The sequence below is a fragment of the Anguilla anguilla genome, chromosome 5 (assembly GCF_013347855.1).
Source record: "Anguilla anguilla isolate fAngAng1 chromosome 5, fAngAng1.pri, whole genome shotgun sequence".
In the NCBI taxonomy this organism is placed as follows: Eukaryota; Metazoa; Chordata; class Actinopteri; order Anguilliformes; family Anguillidae; genus Anguilla; species Anguilla anguilla.
This window is the reverse complement of record NC_049205.1, coordinates 8886179-8904881: the sequence shown is the minus strand read 5'-3', so window position 1 is coordinate 8904881 and position 18703 is coordinate 8886179. Positions and strand designations below refer to the sequence as shown.

General features: G+C 40.9%; 1 protein-coding gene across 1 annotated transcript; it reads right to left on the bottom strand.

The window, feature by feature from the left end:
• Positions 1-2578: 2578 nt before the first annotated feature.
• LOC118227935 lies at positions 2579-17839 on the bottom strand. The gene is made up of 7 exons (XM_035419023.1): positions 17669-17839; positions 13098-13415; positions 12717-12989; positions 4712-5017; positions 4318-4590; positions 3747-3880; positions 2579-3361 (listed from the first exon to the last, which is right to left on the bottom strand). Exons 1-7 carry the CDS (start codon positions 17715-17717, stop codon positions 3290-3292), a joined length of 1425 nt encoding a protein of 474 aa, XP_035274914.1. The 5' UTR covers positions 17718-17839; the 3' UTR covers positions 2579-3289.
• Between the last annotated feature and the right edge of the window lie 864 nt (positions 17840-18703).

Here is an 18703-nt window from a genome sequence, read left to right as displayed (position 1 = left end):
CTCTCATAATAATAATAATGATTTTTTTTTTTAAATAAGTTTTTTCTATCTTCTCTTGCTCTGAGATCTCCAAGTATTATAATTATAATTATACAGTAACAGCTTGCAGTGCAACTGCAAATCCATTTCCCAACAGGGGTCCAGAACGGAGCTGCCTCTTTCCATGCAGCCCATCCCATGTAAGATGGGCATGAACGCGCAGTCTGAGTCACTGCAGGGGAGAATGGAGTGGTAATGGTATGGCTTTCTCTCAGTAATGACCATTGAAGTTTGGCGAGTGTCTCTGCCAGTAGGTTCTGCCTGCCCCCTGGATCCCCCATTATGCCTAGGGAGGGAACAGATAGAGTGTCAGGTCACAGAGACACACAATATAACATATACCCTTCCTCAATGAATCACTGACTCTTTTGCACAATAACTTGCCAGCTCCATCGCTGAAGGTCTACTGCAGTATTTCTGCTTCGCCACTAGGGTGAGCCACAGCCTAATAATTTGGCAAATGGCTATGTCCTGGGAAATTTCACAACATTTCAAATAGACAACCGGAGTATTTTAATTAAGAAGAAGACATGCTGTATGCATCTGGCCATTCACAAGTATCTTGCTGCTTTGTTTGCTCTCTACCTCTGCCCTGGACAGAACAGAAATGTCCTTCACCAAGAGCATCATCAGTCACAAATATTCCTCAGAAGAAGCAGATCATTCCAAGGAGAAGGAGGAATATTTGACTGAGGAGCTGGGTGCGTAGACAATATAAATATTACACACAGAATAGATGCACTTATAAATGTTTTGTTATGTTTCTGAAAACCATAAAGGTGCTCTTGTAAGGAAATGTTGCAGCTATCTTAATCCGCAGTGCAATTATTGTCTAACAGGCCATTGAGCATCTTCTAGAAGCTGTGCAAGTCAATCAGTGTCCCCTGCTTGCTGATGGCGGGCTACGGTCGAGAGCCTTTCCCACAGAGCCTGTACACCAGAGCTGCCCAGAACCTGTTTCCTGGAGATCTACTGTCCTGTGCAGTAGGTTTTCATTCTAACCCTAATTTGGCACACCTGATTGCACTAATTAGCAGCTCAGGGAGATCTCTAGATCTCTATGTAGACAGGGGCTGTCCTGTTGGCTGCAGTGTAGGCGAGGGTCAGAACACTGAACTTGTTCCTGGCAGCGACCGGTAGCTAGTGGAGTGACCTCAGCAAAGGAATGACGTGGGAGAACTTGGGAAGGTTGAAGACGAGTTGGGCAGCAGCATTTTGAATCATCTGTAGTGGCTATATGCCAAAAGCTGGCAGGCTTGCAAGGAGGGAGTTGCATTAAGACAGGAGGTCACCATCGCCTGGACAAGCAGCTAGGTGGAGTGCGTAGTCACTAATTAGCAGCTCAGGGAGATCTCTAGCTGTTGAATGAGGTGTACTTTGTCAGCACTGGAGTGAAAACCTACAGGATGGGAGATGTCCAGGAACAGGGCTGGGCAGCCCTGCAGCACACCAAAGCTGCACCACACCTGGAGGGCTGGTCTGCGTGCTGGTTTTTATTTCATCCAGTACCCAGTTCCCTTAATTTGAGTTTTCTGATGGCTTCACTGCTTCACCCCTGTACTTCAGCACAGTAAAGTCTTTAGGATAAACTTACAGTCTGCGGCTACAGCTGGTGCTTAGAGAAATGTCAGATAAAGACACGATAGAGCTAATTAAATAACTAAAAGCAGAAAACAAAATCACAGGCACAACATCCTGAAATGGATCAGCCCTCATTGTGCCTCCTGCTGTGTGGTGACCATGATACGGCTCCTGTGTTCTCACACCATAAACGCTTCTCATGTAACCAGAGCAACTTCTGTCAAAGTTTAATGGATGGCTGCTAGTGGATGAGCTATAAACAGAACAGGGCATTGTTGCTCTTCAACTGCCTCCTGGAAAATCCCGTTCTGGAAACAATCTAAATATTGACACTGACCTCGCGCTCGGGCGTACTGGGGGATCGATGTTTGCTAAACAAAGGTGTTGTATGCTCCAGGAGGAAACATTCGGACGAAAACGTCACCCTGAGAGAGTCTGAGCTCAGAAAAAAAGGATTATATACACGGTCGAACAGCACGCCCTGTGGCCTACTGGAGGTTGAGGCTGATGAAAAGCTGGAAGCTGGGCAGCTCGCGGGGGATAATGGAAGACAAACAGAGCACGGTCTCAGTTTCATTGCAGATTTGTTTGGTAACCAGTAGTTACATTTTTGCCTGTCATAAAAAAAGCTGGTGGATAGCACTCAGCAGCCCACAAATCATGTACTCTTAATAGCTTATTCAGTGCAAAATATTGCATTTCTTGATTTGTCACTTTTTGCAATGAAGGAAAAACAAGAGATATAAAGATAACATTTGTATGTGAAATACACTGTACTTACTTGTACAATTGTAATTTGCTTTTTAAGAAATGTATTGAAAAAGACATACTGTAAAACATACAAATTATTTCCACTTTGGTCTCATTGGTATATATCTGAATATTTTTTTCTTTTTTTTTTAAATAGAATGCATTACTATACCAAAAAAAATAATTGAAATCAGAGCGAGACTTGAGAGGCTTGGTGAAAGCAAATCTTTACTTGGGACATCAGCGTCAAAAATAAAACAACAAGCTGGAGCTGCACACAGGCAAGCAAACACAAAGACCAAAACACCACACTAATTCAATAATGACCAGACACGATGTGCAAAACTAAGACATTAGGGATTTGTAGTTTTTCAATGGCACTGAGACGGGGTTTAATATTGTGAAAAGGAGAGCCACCCAATTCTGAAATCTGTACCGCTTTATTGTTGCATAATAGGTATTTTATATAATGAATACAAATTCTCTCTCAAATGCTGCAGGGTCTCCTTGACAATTGTGCATCGTTACTCCAAAACAATCCTTCCTTCATTCTTCTAAATATATTTTCATTTAAAAAAATATTCAAAAGTTACATTGTAAATATATTTTAGTAAAATGTTGGAAACAATGTCCATTGAATTTTAATTTAAATATCCTCTCAAAAATTTCACGCAGGACAATCTTTGAAGACCCTTAAAATATCCCACCTCTGCAACATCCCCTGTTAAACTTGGAGGGCGCAAGCTAGCACAGGCAGTTGCAAGCACAGGCAGGCCACAGGCTGAATGACCAGGTGCAGTATGAAATCGGATTCCTTCTATAGGTGTTGCCACAGCCAATTATGTGCTACCCAGGGGCTCCCAGCAGCACCTGGCAACAGCACCAACACAAACAGACCTCCTGAGAACACTCCACTCTGTCAGCACTGTTCAGCAGCAGAGACTGTGCACGGCTGAACTTCATCGTACACAGTGGTCAGTTTGATGTTCTTCTGTGAGAGAGAGAGAGAGAGAGAGCGAGAGAGAGAGGTAAAGATGGGCAGCAGGGTGGAAGAAAGGAGGAAGAAAGGGGTAAAAATACAGGACTCAATTTCTCTGTTGTCATGGTTGTTCATTGACAATGTAAAAGTCCCAGAGACAGTAATGGAAATGCCCTTTAGTGTAATGTAGCCTGCAGTTCAATACTGGTTGCTTTTATCTATATGTTTTGTCTTTGTCAGATAACAGATCCATCATGCCCCTAAAAAGCATTATTTCAACATGACAGAGTTGACAGTAACAGACAGACTTGATGCCAGATGACTAAAGGCATTATTTTTATTTACAGAACCAGTATGATGAAGGACAGAGCTGTCTTGCAGGAAAACAGGTAAATACCTCAACTTGTACAAAACGCCGCCTTCTTCTCAGCAAGCACAAATACATAATTCCCATCTCACATGTAAGAACAAGCAGTGAGCACATTCCCACAGCGAGGGGGATGGTGTATTTCCTAGGGGCAGCTTTCTGATCTGCAAATGAAAAATAAAAGGAAAGTGTGAACATTTTCAAATTCTACCCAGAGGAAGGTCACAGCAAAGATTCATTCACCGCAGAATTTGCCCCCTTTATAATGATGAGCATAAAACTCTGTGTAAAATAAACAACAGGGAACGAGCTTTGTTGTAAGCACAAAACTATCACCCTTTATCTAGTATATGTTACTAATTAGCAGAATATTTCCTTCTGGGCAGGGGTGTCCAATCCAATCCGAAAAGGGGTGGTATTGGTACAGAATTTTGTTTTACCCCAGCATGACAACAACCGATTCAACTAATCGACTAATAATAGTCTTCAATTAAAACCTTGATAAGTAAAATCAGGTGTCTCAGTGCTAGGTTAAAACAAAAACCTGCACCCATATCAGCCCTTTTTGGATTAGATTGGATGCCCCTGCTTTTGAGCCTACCTGAATCCTCAGTGCATTTAGATGGTACATCCAGCCGGTAGAGCTGTGAGCTGACAGGGTTCTTTGTCTCACAGTAGTAGATGCGTCCCTCTTTCTCTAACGCCAGAAGGAGAGACAAAGAGGTGTTGATATCAGGGTTGCTGGTGTGGAACAGCTTCTCCCCATCTCTCAGCCAGGATAGAGTGACCTCTCTTCCATTCTCCACAAAGCACAGCACCGAGCAGTTCTTTCTCTCTGATTGTATCCATGTCACTGTGGGTGTGGACACATTCTCTGAAAGAGGGAGAGCAACATGCCAGTCAACAATGGAAAAAACAATGAAAGAATAGAACATTGTCATAGAAATCATTTAATAACCAACACTCAAGTGCACACACATACAAACAGAACCTACTGTAGACTTCCAGCTGGAATGTTGTCTGTTCTTCTTTACAGTCCACAACATACGTCCCAGAGTCCTCTGTCCTCAGATGTGTGATGGTCCAAAGTCCAGTCTGACTGTCCCACTGCAGTCTGCCAGTGAACTGCTTTATAAACTCTGTGTCACTGCTGCCTTTCAGCACCACGGCTGCAGTTCCTAGATCTTTATATGACAGGGAGCCAGTTGTGAACACTGGAGCTGGAAATGTGACAGATCCTCCCACAATGCCATTCATCTGTTTGGTCTGCTCTGGTGTCTGGGCTACAGATGGGCTGAACCCTGAAACAGAGAGAAGAATGGAGAATCTAAAGTATTAATCACTGCAGTTAGCATAAATTTTTTCTTCCAGAAACAATTAATTAAAATAAATAGTACATGTATAGTAGAGAACCGAGGGGAACTTGTACACAAAGCAAGGAAATCCTGTCTTGACACTGCCTTCCTGAATTTGACCAGAATAGATTGCCAGTTAGTGTGGAATCTGTGTTGGCAATCTGGGAAACTGAATCTAATTTCCCATCTCAGCTGTGGAGTTCCTCCCATCCAAGAAGTAGAAGGGGGATATACAAGCATTCAGAACAGCTACTGTACAGTGACCTTCAAAATGATTGCAACCCTTCATCAAAATGAGCAATAAGTAAATAAATAATACAGGTAATGAACTATATTGCATGCTCAAAACATTTGGAAAGTATGTATTTTAATATAATTGCTAAGAGAAAACTGTTTGGTTTTAACAAATAACTTTATTTCCCCAAAGGATAGGTGTTAAAAAAATTATTGGCACCCTTGTTTTGGAAACAGGTAATGAGGTACATTCAGCCTGGAACAGAACCCCTCTTCCTCTCTCATTAAGAGACATCCATCTGGAGAAGGCAGGTGCTCCACAGAGCTCAGCATTTTAACATGCTCTGCCTGTATGTCTGCTGTAGCACAATGCTACATGCAGGGTCATTAAGATAAATGAGGAACAACACATTTACTGTGTGTAAAGCAGAACCAACTACACGGGTGCGGTTTGTCTACTGCACATTATATTGCATTCATTTTAAATAAAATGCATGCAAGCAAATAAAAAATAAAACTTCCATGATGGGATTTTGAAACTTGATTAATGATCATTACATTTCATATGAAAAGCAGATAAAATTAGTAAATTGTAATAAAATATGAAAATTAAAATAAATATTTCCCCATGCACTCTGCTCCTGCCAAATGGCTGAAGCCAAGCAGGTCTAGGCTTAGTTAGTACTTGGATGGGAGACCATCAGGGAAAACTGAGTTGCTGCTGGAAGTGGTGTTGGTGGGCCAGCAGGGGGCAATCTCATCTCTGGTCAAATAAACCCCATTGCCACAATTTATTGAAATTTATGATCACAAAAAATTGACCAATGAAGTTTTCTTAGGTTATTAAATTACTGGTTTTCTACATGAATTCAAAGGGCAGTGAGATCTTTTTGCACTCAATATGCACAGTACAGGATGTTTCTTCCTAGACTTCACTGATTGGCACCTCCTACCCTTTCCAGTTCCTATGTGTGCTCTGGGCATTTGCTACTAGAGCCTTGTCACTACCAGTGTGCTGATGTCAGACAAAGACACCACACCTATTGGCTGTTGCCAGTGTAGGACTATGAATCACGTTGTTGACCATTAAAAACCTTTTGAGCCAAGAACTAAAGACTAACGATAATCCTAAATGTTTGGTAATACAATCTCATACTAATCGTGACGGGGGTGTGCACCGACTGAGGTAAGACTGGAAAAATCTTATACAACTTCTAATGGGCCGTTCTCCCCGAATCGGCACTTGACGGGTCCTTTTCATTTTCTGTGGTCTGGCCGTGCAGTGCATCATGGATGCAGTCGGGCGAGTGATGTAGTACCATCGCCGGTCCTGCATTTGTATAGAATGCATCCCGCCCTTGTCCTATGCAAATGAATGGCATCCAATGCTGCTCACCCTGGCTCAGGAAATGCAAATCAATCTTTCAAATTAGGCATTGCAGATCAAACATGGATCAAGAGTCTGCCACTGCCTTGCTTATTTCCAGTGTCTCTGCTCGGTACTTGTCTGTCTAGTCCCGCCCTTCTTGCTCTGACAGTGCTGTTACCACGCAACAGCTTTGACAAGCAGGTAGGGAAGTGACTCTACTGTGTGTGTAACCAGTATAAACCATGCTATTGTGGGTGCAGTGATGCTACGGTTTTTTCAACAAAAATGCGCCGGAGGGGTTCTTAGGGGTTTCCCAAGTTTGTATATACGTTTGTTTAAAAGAACCCTTCAGCTTGGAAATGGGCAAACAAATTAAGGTAGAAAAGATGATACTTACAGGACAACTCACCCTCCACTAGCGACATAGCTCAGGAGGTAAGACCGATTGTGTGGCAGTCGGAGGGTTGCCGGTTCAAACCCCGCCCTGGGCGTGTCGAAGTGTCCTTGAGCAAGACACCTAACCCCTAACTGCTCTGGCAAATGAGAGGCATCAATTGTAAAGCGCTTTGGATAAAAGCGCTATATAAATGCAGTCCATTTACCATTACTTATACTGGCCTCCACTTAATGACACGTTTGCTCGTACTGCCTGCACGGTTTCACAGAGAGGCCAGCTTACCAACCAAGTGACAGACTGATACTGACCACATGAGGAGAGACAAAACCCCAAGGCATTTCCTGTTTACTGCAACGCGTTACAGAGAATCTTGGTCTTGGGGTCTGAACAGCACAGCACAGACAAGTTTGCACAACATCAGTTACTATTACATTTCAGCACACCGTACATGACATACACAAAAATGAACAGCTAACCATTCTTCTGTAAATGCAGGGCATGTACATTCTGTATTGCTGATCATCTAGTCTTTATTTTAGTCTCTCTCTCTCTCTCTTAAGTACTCAAAGGGAAATAGACATGTTTGCTCCCTGTTAAATTTTATATTTGGTCAGGCAAAACTTGCCATTTTTAGGACCCATAAGGCATCAATAAGGCAAGAAAGCACTCAGGACAGCGTTGCAGTAATTAGAACAATAATAATCGCCCGCATTAAGCTGGAGTTTGCTTTTTATAAAATGAATCAAAACTTTGTAGAGTTTGATACAAAATGGTAAATTAAGGAGGAGCTCTGTAAATTACGAGATGGGGAATTGGAAATAACATGCTGAGGAAATGACGTTTTGTTTTTTGTTTCTTTGTTTAGGTTATGTTGAGTTTTGAAGTGTTTCTAATTTTGTTTTATTATCTGTTTCAGTTAGGTTTTTCTGTTTTGAGGGTTTGGTTCTTTGGTTGACTGGAACAAAAGGGTTTTCAAGAAAAAAAAGTCAAAAGTCTCTCTCTCTCTCTCTCTCTCTCTCTCTCTCTCTCAAAAACAACAGGAAAAGAAGTTTGAGTGAGGATAGATTTAGTTTTTTAGGCAGTTTTTGTAACAAAACATGTTGACTTCCAGTCACCAACATCCAAATGTCTAAATATCATTTCACATTTTTATTGACAATTAACCCAAAGGGCAGAAAAAAAGCTAACATTTGAATATAGAATATCCACCGTTTAATTCAAAAGTAATAACCATTTCTGTTGGCTGGGTTCTTTCTTGTTAAAAGAAATAGGTCGTTGCTCTTCACCATTGTAGTTTCCTTCATATTTTAAGCTAATTTATTATAGCCTCTTACCATTCAAATGGCTGTGGCCTGACATATTCTTGCCTTAATTTATCTCATTAAATTGACCTAGTGTTGCCTAAGAAGTATCAGTATGTATAAAATGCAATAGAAAGGAAGGTCGCCAACTTACCGACAACATAGCAGACCAACAAGTTTCCCCACACGTGGAACATCTTCATTACGATTTTAAAGAATATTGTATCTATATTAAATCTTCAAAACGTGTGATGCGTATCAGTTTTTTAACATCACTGACACCAGAGAGAAGATACCACGCCCACCATGAACAGCCTGTGGGTGGGGAGTATATATTTCAATAATTTAAAAATACTTCTTATTTGAAGATACGTGGCATCTCAAAAAAAAAGCCAACGGCCCATTTCATCAATAAATGGGAATAGCTAACAGTAGTCCTGAATTCCTTTCATTGTTCAAAAGGAAATCTATGTATGAATCTTTTCTCCCCTCAAAGAGACAAAGCCCTTTGTCTTTAGTATGTGTAACTTATATATTATGCACTTGATAATTGCACTCCATAAAGCATTTGCTTAACTGTGCTTATCATATGTGATGACTTAAACTTTACGTACAATACTGAGATGAGAATGTATGATAAAATGTGAATACATAATTCATAAATTTGAAGAATACCACATAATTCCTCCTTTCTAACTCTAGTCTGTTCAGGTTAACCATGACATTGTTAGCTTTGACACAATGCACACCTAGGACCATAGTTTTTACCTAAAACAATTCCCGAACAAATAAATACTTAAAATAATAAGTTCCCCCTCAGACATAAGTCCTAAGCTTGTCTGTTTACATCAAAACCTCTCTCAAATTAGATTTCCACCCCTCTGGACATCTAGATTCCATCTAGATTCTGGCTGGTGCTCACTGGGTTACTAGACTAGCTGGTCTCTAGCAAGTCTCCAAATTCAGGGACAACAAGCCGTAGGTTTTTTTTTTTTTCAATTTCATTCTAATTCTTTGAATAGTGTTCAGAGCTTCTATAAATTGTCTTTTGGCACCATTTGCCCTTGCAATCGACAATTCGAACAGCAACACATTCAAAGATGTCTTCCATTTATTAACACAAGGTTCATGTGGAGATTTCTACCTTATTGCTCGTATTATTTTGCCGGCTGTGATACCAGCAAATAATACATTTCTCTGATGAATTAACAAAAGAATCGAAGAGTCATCATTCAGTTTAATAATGACTCTTGGATTCCTCTGTTAGTTCATCAAAGTCATCACTTTACACATTCACCAGTGCTTTCCTTTTACCACAGAATGTTTCATTTACAGTAAATATGCCATGCCTACATCTTGATCACAGCCCATATCAAAAATATGCAACTTAAGTCTTTTATGTATGAGCGTAAAAACACCTTTTATTATCGGCGGAAGAAAACATTTCTTGGAGCATTGCAATAGCTGGTCTTTTTCTGCCAATAACAGCAAAGCAACCAGTCTTTGATAAAGTACCTACTGTGGGAGAAGGTATGGGAGTTTGTATGAGTGTGTGCATGCATGACAAGTTTAGCATGTTGGTTGCATTATGTGTGCCTGAAAAAACTAATCTGGCTACCAGTGAGTATCACACCAAGCAGTGCCAAGGAGGGAAGCATAATTTCCCCTCATGAGCCACACAAGTAACTAATAGTGGGTTATTTACTGACTACCGACTGACTATTAGAAAATTGAAGAAGTTAGTAGGAGTTCAAGTTGAAGAGTTTGCTCAAAGAAAAGAGAGACCACATATCTGGGTTGTACTATGTAGATATCGACGGTGAACCAATTAATGTAATCACATAGCTAACAGACCTCATGAAAATAATCAAGAAAAAAAGAAGACCACTAGAAACAGACAGATTCACCTTAATTTCAGCTAAACTAAAGAGTAAACTAAACAGTAGCTACTGCCGGGTATGTTTGGTCAGTCTTCCTGGGGTCCTTCCATACATAAGCTTAGACATCTCCGGTGGTTGCTGTGTGAGTTTTGGGAAAACTCGCTTGGGGAGTCGGAACTGTGGAGGTTTCAGGCTAAGGTCCTTTGCCGTATGCAGCGGCGATGTCTCGTCTGGTCGGGCATCGGGCGATGTCCCTTGGATGATTGGAAAAGTAAGTTTTGCTGCAGTTTCTTGTGGTCAACTAACGCAGCACTAGGGTGCATGCTAGGTTCCATGTGATAATAGCTTGGTGTTCTGCGAGCGTTGGATTAGCCAAGCAAAGGTGAGCTGAAAAACACTGGAAGTCCTAGATTTTACAATAATAATAATAATAATAATACTAATGGGTAGCACTGTCACCTCACAGCAAGAAGGTCATGGTTTGAATCTCGGCTTGTGCCTTTTTGTGTTTACATGTCTCCTCGTGTCCGCATGGGTTTCCTCCGGGTACTCCGGTTTCCTCCCACAGTCCAAAAACATGCAGGTAGTCTCAAATTAGAGACATGCAGGTAGACTCTAAATTGGCCATACGTATGTGAATGGTGTGTTTGCCCTTCTCCTACAGTTGGTACTTTATGAAAGACTGGTTGCTTTGATGTTATTGGCAGAAAAAGACCAGCTATTGCAATGCTCCAAGAAATGTTTTCTTCCGCCGATAATGAAAGGTCTTTTTACGCTCATACATAAAAGACTTAAGTTGCATATTTTTGGTGGCCTGTCCAGAGTGTATTCTTGCCTCTCGCCCTGTGCAGCAACCCCCGTGACTCTGCCAAGGATAAGCGGGTATAGATAATGGATGGAAGGATAATAATAATAAAAGAAGAAGAACAACAAACCCGCAAACAAAAAATTGTGCAGGTCAATATGAAATGTAAGGATAATTTATCCTGAACACCAGTCAATTGGGATAAGTAGCATAATGTCCATTCTACTCAAGAGACTAGTTATTAACATGATTTACATACACCTTCACTGCATGTCACTGGAAGTCACATCACCGCTCTCATTCTTCTAAATGTATTTAAAAATAAAAATGAAGTTTTAAATACATTGCAGTGAAATCTTAAGTGCAAACGCTGTCCTTTTAAATAATTTCCATGCCCGCTCAAAAGGTTCACGCAACTTCCTCTGTTAAACTTGGAGAGCGCAGCCTAGCACAGGCATTAGCAAGCACAGGTAGGCCACAGGCACCTGAATGACCAGGTGTAGTAAGAAAGGGTAAACCTTCCTTCTCTGGACATTTCCATGGTCAATTATGTGCAATCCCAGGCAATGGCAGGATCAGGATTAAATTCCACACCACGGGGAGTGTCTCACTGAGAGCCAGCGATGTAGCTGGATATGCAAACAGCCCTCCTGAGAACACTCCACTCTGTCAGCACTGTTCATCAGCAGAGACTCTGCACAGCTGGAGCTCATCATACACAGTTCTTCTGAAAGAGAGGGGGGGGGGGGGGGCGTAAACATGAGCAGGAGGGTGGAATAAAGGAGGAAGAAAGTGGTAAAAAGACAAGACTCCATTTCTCATTTCTCAGAGGCAGTAATGTAAATGCCCTTTAGTGTAATGCAGTCTGCACTTTAATACTGATTGGTTTTATCAATATGTTTGTACTTGTCAGATAACAGATCCATCATGCCCCTAAAAAGCATTATTTTACCATGACAGAGCTGACAGCAACAAGACAGACTTGATGCTAGATGACTGAAGACATTCTTTTCATATATGGAACCAGTATGATGAAGGACATAGCTTTCTTTCAGGAAAATAGGCACATACCTCAACTTGTGCAAAATGCCTTCTTCTTCTCAACAAGCACAAATACATAATTCCCATCTCACATATAAGAACAAGCAGAGAGCACAATGGTACAACTAGGGGGGCAAGGTCATTTTTAGGGACCTCTGGCAATTTCTGATCTGCAAATGAAAAAGATATGGAAAGTGTGGTGAAAGGTGAGGAGCATTTTGAAATTCTGCCCAGAGGAAGGTCACAGCAAAGATTTCTTCACCACAGAACTTGCCCCTTTATAATGATGAGCATAAAATTCTGTATAAAATAAACAACAGGGAATGAGCTTTATTGTAAGCACAAAACTATCACCCTTTGTCTGGTATATATTACTAATTTACTGATTTTTTCTTTTAGGCAAGGGGTGTTCAATATTATCCAAAAGAGCTGGTATTCGTACAGAATTTAGTTTTACCACAGCATTACAACAACCGATTCAACTAATTGACTAATCATAGTCTTCAATGATAACCTTGATGAGTAAAATCAGGTGTCTAAGTGCTAGGTTAAAACAAAAACCAGCACCCACATCAGCCTTTTTTGGATTAGATTGGATGCCCCTGCTTTTGAGCCTACCTGAATCCTCAGTGCAGTTAGATGGTACATCCAGCCGGAAGAGCTGTGAGCTGACAGGGTTCTCTGTCTCACAGTAGTAGGTGTGTCCCTCTCTCTCTAACTCCAGAAGGAGAGACAAAGAGGTGTTGGTATCAGGGCTGCTGGTGCAGGATAGCCTCTCCCCATCTCTCAGCCAGGATAGAGTGACCTCTCTTCCATTCTCCACAAAGCACAGCACTGAGCAGTTCTTTCTCTCTGATTGTATCCATGTCACTGTGGGTGTGGACACATTCTCTGAAAGAGGGAGAGCAACATGCCAGTCAACAATGGAAAAAACAATGAAAGAATAAAAAATTGTCATAGAAATCATTTAATAGCCACACACACACAAACAGAACCTACTGTAGACTTCCAGCTGGAACGTAAATGTGAGTTTACTCTGTTCTTCTTTACAGTTCACAATATACGTCCCAGAGTCCTCTGTCCTCAGATGTGTGATGGTGAAGAGTCCAGTCTGATTGTCCCACTGCAGTCTGCCAGTGAACTGCTTTATAAACTCTGTCTCACTGCTGCCTTTCAGCACCACGGCTGCAGCTCCTAGATCTTTATATGACAGGGTGCCAGTTTTCAACACTGGAGCTGGAAATGTGACAGATCCTCCCACAATGCCATTCATCTGTTTGGTCTGCTCTGGTGTCTGGGCTACAGATGGACTGAACCCTGAAACAGAGAGAAGAATGGAAAATCCAAAGTATTAATTACTGCAGTTAGCATAGATTTTTTCTTTCAGAAAAAAGTGAATTTAAATAAATAGTACATGTATAGTAGAGAATGGAGGGGAACTTGTACACAAAGCAAGGAAATCCTGTCTTTACACTGCCTTCCTGAACATGACCAGAATAGATTGCCAGTTAGTGTGGATAAGGAATCTGTGTTGGCAATCTGGGAAACTGAATCTAATTTCCCATCTCAGCTGTGGAGTTCCTCCCATCCAAGAAGTAGAAGGGGGATATATAACAATTCAGAACAGCTACTGTACAGTGACCTTCAAAATGATTGCCACCCTTCATCAAAATGAGCAATAAGTAAATAAATAACACAAGTAATGAACTATATTGCATGCTCAAAACATTGTATGTATGTATTTTAATACTTATACAATTGCTAAGAGAAAACTGTTTGTTTTAACAAATAATTTTATTTCCCCAAAAGATAGGTGTTAAAAAAAACTATTGGCACCCTTGTTTTGGAAACAGGTAATGAGGTACATTCAGCCTGGAACAGAACCCCTCTTCATCTCTCATTAAGAGACATCCATCTGGAGAAGGCAGGTGCTCCACAGAGCTCAGCATTTTAACATGCTCTGCCTGTATGTCTGCTGTAGCACAATGCTACATGCAGGGTCATTAAGATAAATGAGGAACAACACATTTACTGTGTGTAAAGCAGAACCAACTACACGGGTGCGGTTTGTCTACTGTACATTATATTGCATTCATTTTAAATAGAATGCATGCAAGCAAATAAAAAATAAAACTTCCATGATGGGATTTTGAAACTTGATTAATGATCATATGAAAAGCAGATAAAATTAGTAAATTGTAATAAAATATGAAAATTAAAATAAATATTTCCCCATGCACTCTGCTCCTGCCGAATGGCTGAAGCTAAGTAGGTCTAGGCTTGGTTAGTACTTGGATGGGAGACCACCAGGGAATACTGAGTTGCTGCTGGAAGTGATGTTGGTGGACCAGCAGGGGGCAATCTTCCCTCTGGTCAAATAAACCCCAATGCCCCAGTGCAGTGACGGGGACACCGTGCTGTAGAAGATGCCGTCTTTCGGATGAGACGTTAAACTGAGATCCTGACTCACTGTGGTCATTAAAGATCCCATGACACTTATCGCTAAGAGTAGGGGGTTCCCCGGTGTCCTGGCTAAACCCCAGATCTGGCTCTTGCAAACTTGCCACCAAAACCATCCCCAGATTTAATTGGCTAAATAAATGTTCTCTCCCTCTCCACCTTCGCTAATGTGTGGTGAGCTTTCTGGCGCAAAATGGCTGCCGTGCATCACCCAGGTGGGTGCTACACATTGGTGGTGGGTGAGGTGAGTTCCCCTTCTCTCTAAAGCACTTGAAGCATTCGGATAAGTGCTATATAAATGTAAGAATATTCTATTCTATATTCAAAACCTCAGGGATAATAAAACCATCGTTTCACAAATTTATTGAGATTTTTCTGATCACAAAAAATTGATCAATTTTTGATCACTACTGGTGTGCTGATGTCAGACAAAGACACCACACCTATTGGCTGTTGCCAGTGTAGGTCTATGAATCACGTTGTTGACCATTAAAAACCTTTTGAGCCAAGAACTAAAGACTAACGATAATCCTAAATGTTTGGTAATACAATCTCAGACTAATCGTGACGGGGGTGTGCACCGACTGAGGTAAGACTGGAAAAATCTTATACGACTTCTAATGGGCCGTTCTCCCCGAATCGGCACTTGACGGGTCCTTTTCATTTTCTGTGGTCTGGCCGCGCAGTGCATCATGGATGCAGACCGACGAGTGATGTAGTACCATCGCCGGTCCTGCATTTGTATAGAATGCATCCCGCCCTTGTCCTATGCAAATGAATGGCATCCAATGCTGCTCACCCTGGCTCAGGAAATGCAAATCAATCATTCAAATTGGGCATTGCAGATCAAACATGGATCAAGGGTCCGCCACTGCCTTGCTTATTTCCAGTGTCTCTGCTCGGTACTTGTCTGTCTAGTCCCGCCCTTCCTGCTCTGACAGTGCTGTTACCACGCAACAGCTTTGACAAGCAGGTAGGGAAGCCTCCTTTCAGAGAGCTGTCCCGATTGGTTGCTAAGCTTCAGGCACTGTGAAATTTGGAATGGCTGATTTCAGAATCTGGGGCAGTTAGCGGTTTTAATTTATTGATGTCTGTCGGGATGTGAAGAAAATTTAACCAAGTATGAAGAAAAGTGTTCTAAAACAAATGTATATACCGCACCTTTAATGTACATTAAAATTCACCACTGCTCATGTGTGTACTTCGCCTTGTGCAGGCAGCTCCTCGTGTGTTTATTTAAAAGCCAGTTAGGTCTGTCAGGCAAGGCTGCTTCAACTGATACTAAGCGGAGGGTGAGTTGTCCTGTAAGTATCATCTTTCTTGCCCATTTCCAAGCTGAAGGGTTCTTTTAAACAAACGTATATACAAACTTGGGAAACCCCTAAGAACCCCTCCGGTGCATTTTTGTTAAAAAAACCATAGCATCACTGCACTCACAATAGCATGGTTTATACTGGTTGCACTCACAATAGAGTCACTTATACTGGCCTCCACTTAATGACACGTTTGCTCGTACTGCCTGCACGGTTTCACAGAGAGGCCAGCTTAGCAACCAAGTGACAGACTGCTGACCACATGAGGAGAGACAAAACCCCAAGGCATTTCCTGTTTACTGCAACGCGTTACAGAGAATCTTGGTCTTGGGGTCTGAACAGCACAGCACAGGCAAGTTTGCCACAACATCAATTACTATTACATTTCAGCACACCGTACACACCATATACATTCTCTGTCCAATTCAGTGTCTTTGGAGAGATTGTTTACTTGCACGAGGAAAGTCATCCATCCTATGAATTCTACACTGTGGTATTCAGAAACAGGAACTTCATGTTGCTGAATGATACTGATTCTAATATTACTGACCAATGAGAGCATGTGTGAATCACACGCTCTAAGAGAGGAAGTGAAGTTTCCCGTGAGATAAAAGCCACGAAGGCTGATATGTTCCTGTTACACAACTATAAATAAGTTTTGTTTGTTCTATTTTTTAATTCTCTGTATACTCTGGAAATGTGAATACATAACCTTGCATTATAAATAAGGAGTGTCAGTTGTACCTATTTGCCATTTGGAAATTAAAAACATTCAAACCAAATATTCATGCAGATAATCTTGCACAAAAATGAACAGCTAACCATTCTTCTGTAAATGCAGGGCATGTACATTCTGTTTTGCTGGTCATCTAGTCTTTATTTTAGTCTCTCTCTCTCTCTCTCTCTCTCTCTCTCTCTTTCTCTCTCTCTCAAGTACTCAAAGGGAAATAGACATGTTTGCTCCCTGTTAAATTTTATATTTGGTCAGGCAAAACTTGCCATTTTTAGGACCCATAAGACATCAATAGGGCAAGAAGGCACTCCGGACAGTGTTGCAGTACTTAGAACAATGATAATCTCCTGCATTAAGCTGGAGTTTGCTTTTTATAAAATGAAGCGAAACCTCGTAGAGTTTGATACAAAATGGTCAATTAAGGAGGAGCTCTGTAAACTACGAGATGGGGAATTGGAAATAACATGCTGAGGAAATGACGTTTTGTTTTTTGTTCCTTTGCTTAGGTTATGTTGAGTTTTGAAGTGTTTCTAATTTTGTTTTATCTGTTTCAGTTAGGTTTTTCTGTTTTGAGGGTTTTGTTCTTTGGTTGACTGGAACAAAAGGGTTTTCAAGAAAAAAAAAAGTAAAAAAAGTCTTTCTCTTTTCTCTCTCTCTCTTCTCTCTCTCTCTCTCTCTCTCTCTCTCTCTCTCTCTCTCTCTCTCAAAAACAACAGGAAAAGAAGAGTGACCTGAATGGGTTGTGGTTTTTGTATGTTTGAGAAAAGTTTGAGTGAGGACAGATTTAGTTTTTTAGGCAGTTTTTGTAACCAAACATGTTGACTTCCATTCACCAACATCTAAATGTCTAAATATCTTTTCACATTTTTATTGACAATTAACCCAAAGGGCAGAAAAAAAGCTAACATTTGAATATAGAATATCCACCGTTTAATTCGAAAGTAATAACCATTTCTGTTGGCTGGGTCCTTTCTTGTTAAAAGAAATAGGTCCTTGCTCTTCACCATTGTAGTTTCCTTCATATTTTAAGCTAAATGCAATAGAAAGGAAGGTCGCCAACTTACCGACAACACAGCAGACCAACAAGTTTCCCCACACGTTGAACATCTTCATTACGATCTTAAAGAATATTGCATCTATATTAAATCTTCAAAACGTGTGATGCGTATCAGTTTTATAACATCACTGACACCAGAGAGAAGATACCGCGCCCACCATGAACAGCCTGTGCATGGGGGTGGGGGTGGGGGTGGGGAGTATATATTTCAATAATTAAAAAATACTTCTTATTTGAAGATATGTGGCATCTCAAAAAAAAGCCAACAGCCCATTTCATCAATAAATGGGAATAGCTAACAGTAGTCCTGACTTCCTTTCATTGTTCAAAAGGAAGTCTATGCATGAATCTTTTCTCCCCTCAAAGAGACAAAGTCCTTTGTCTTAAGTATGTGTAACTTATATATTATGCACTTGATAATTGCACTCCATAAAGCATTTGCTTAACTGTTCTTATCATGTGTGATGACCTAAACTTTACGTACAATACTGAGATGAGCATACAACAAATGTGAACACATAATTCATAAATTTGAAGAATACCACATAATTCCTCCTTTCTAACTCTGGTCTGTTAGCTTTGACACGATGTACACCTAGGACCATAGTTTTTGCCTAAAACAATTCCTGAAAAAAATAAATACTTAAAATTCTTGTTAGCATTACAAGTATTGTAATTAACATTAACATAAGTATTAACATTTTCTTGCAGAGAAACTGACACTGAGGTGTTAATTTATAAATTATAGGTATATTGAGGGATATAATTATCATCTCTATAATAGAGTGGCAGTCTCTGTCTTTGTGCAGATGTGATGAATCCGTGCTCCTCTGCCTGTATTCCTTGTTCAAAAATGTGTTTGGGACGTTCCTGGGTGTGATGCTCTTTGTGTGAGGGGAGGGGAGGGTGTGGCTACAGAGCCTGTGGGATCAGCTGTCAGAAGAGCATTTGTAGTGAGCTAGCTACTGCAGTGGTGGTGGTGAAAAAACACACAAGTACAGCGAAGCAAAATGGCAAGCCGACAGGGCTTGTTCAAAAAATT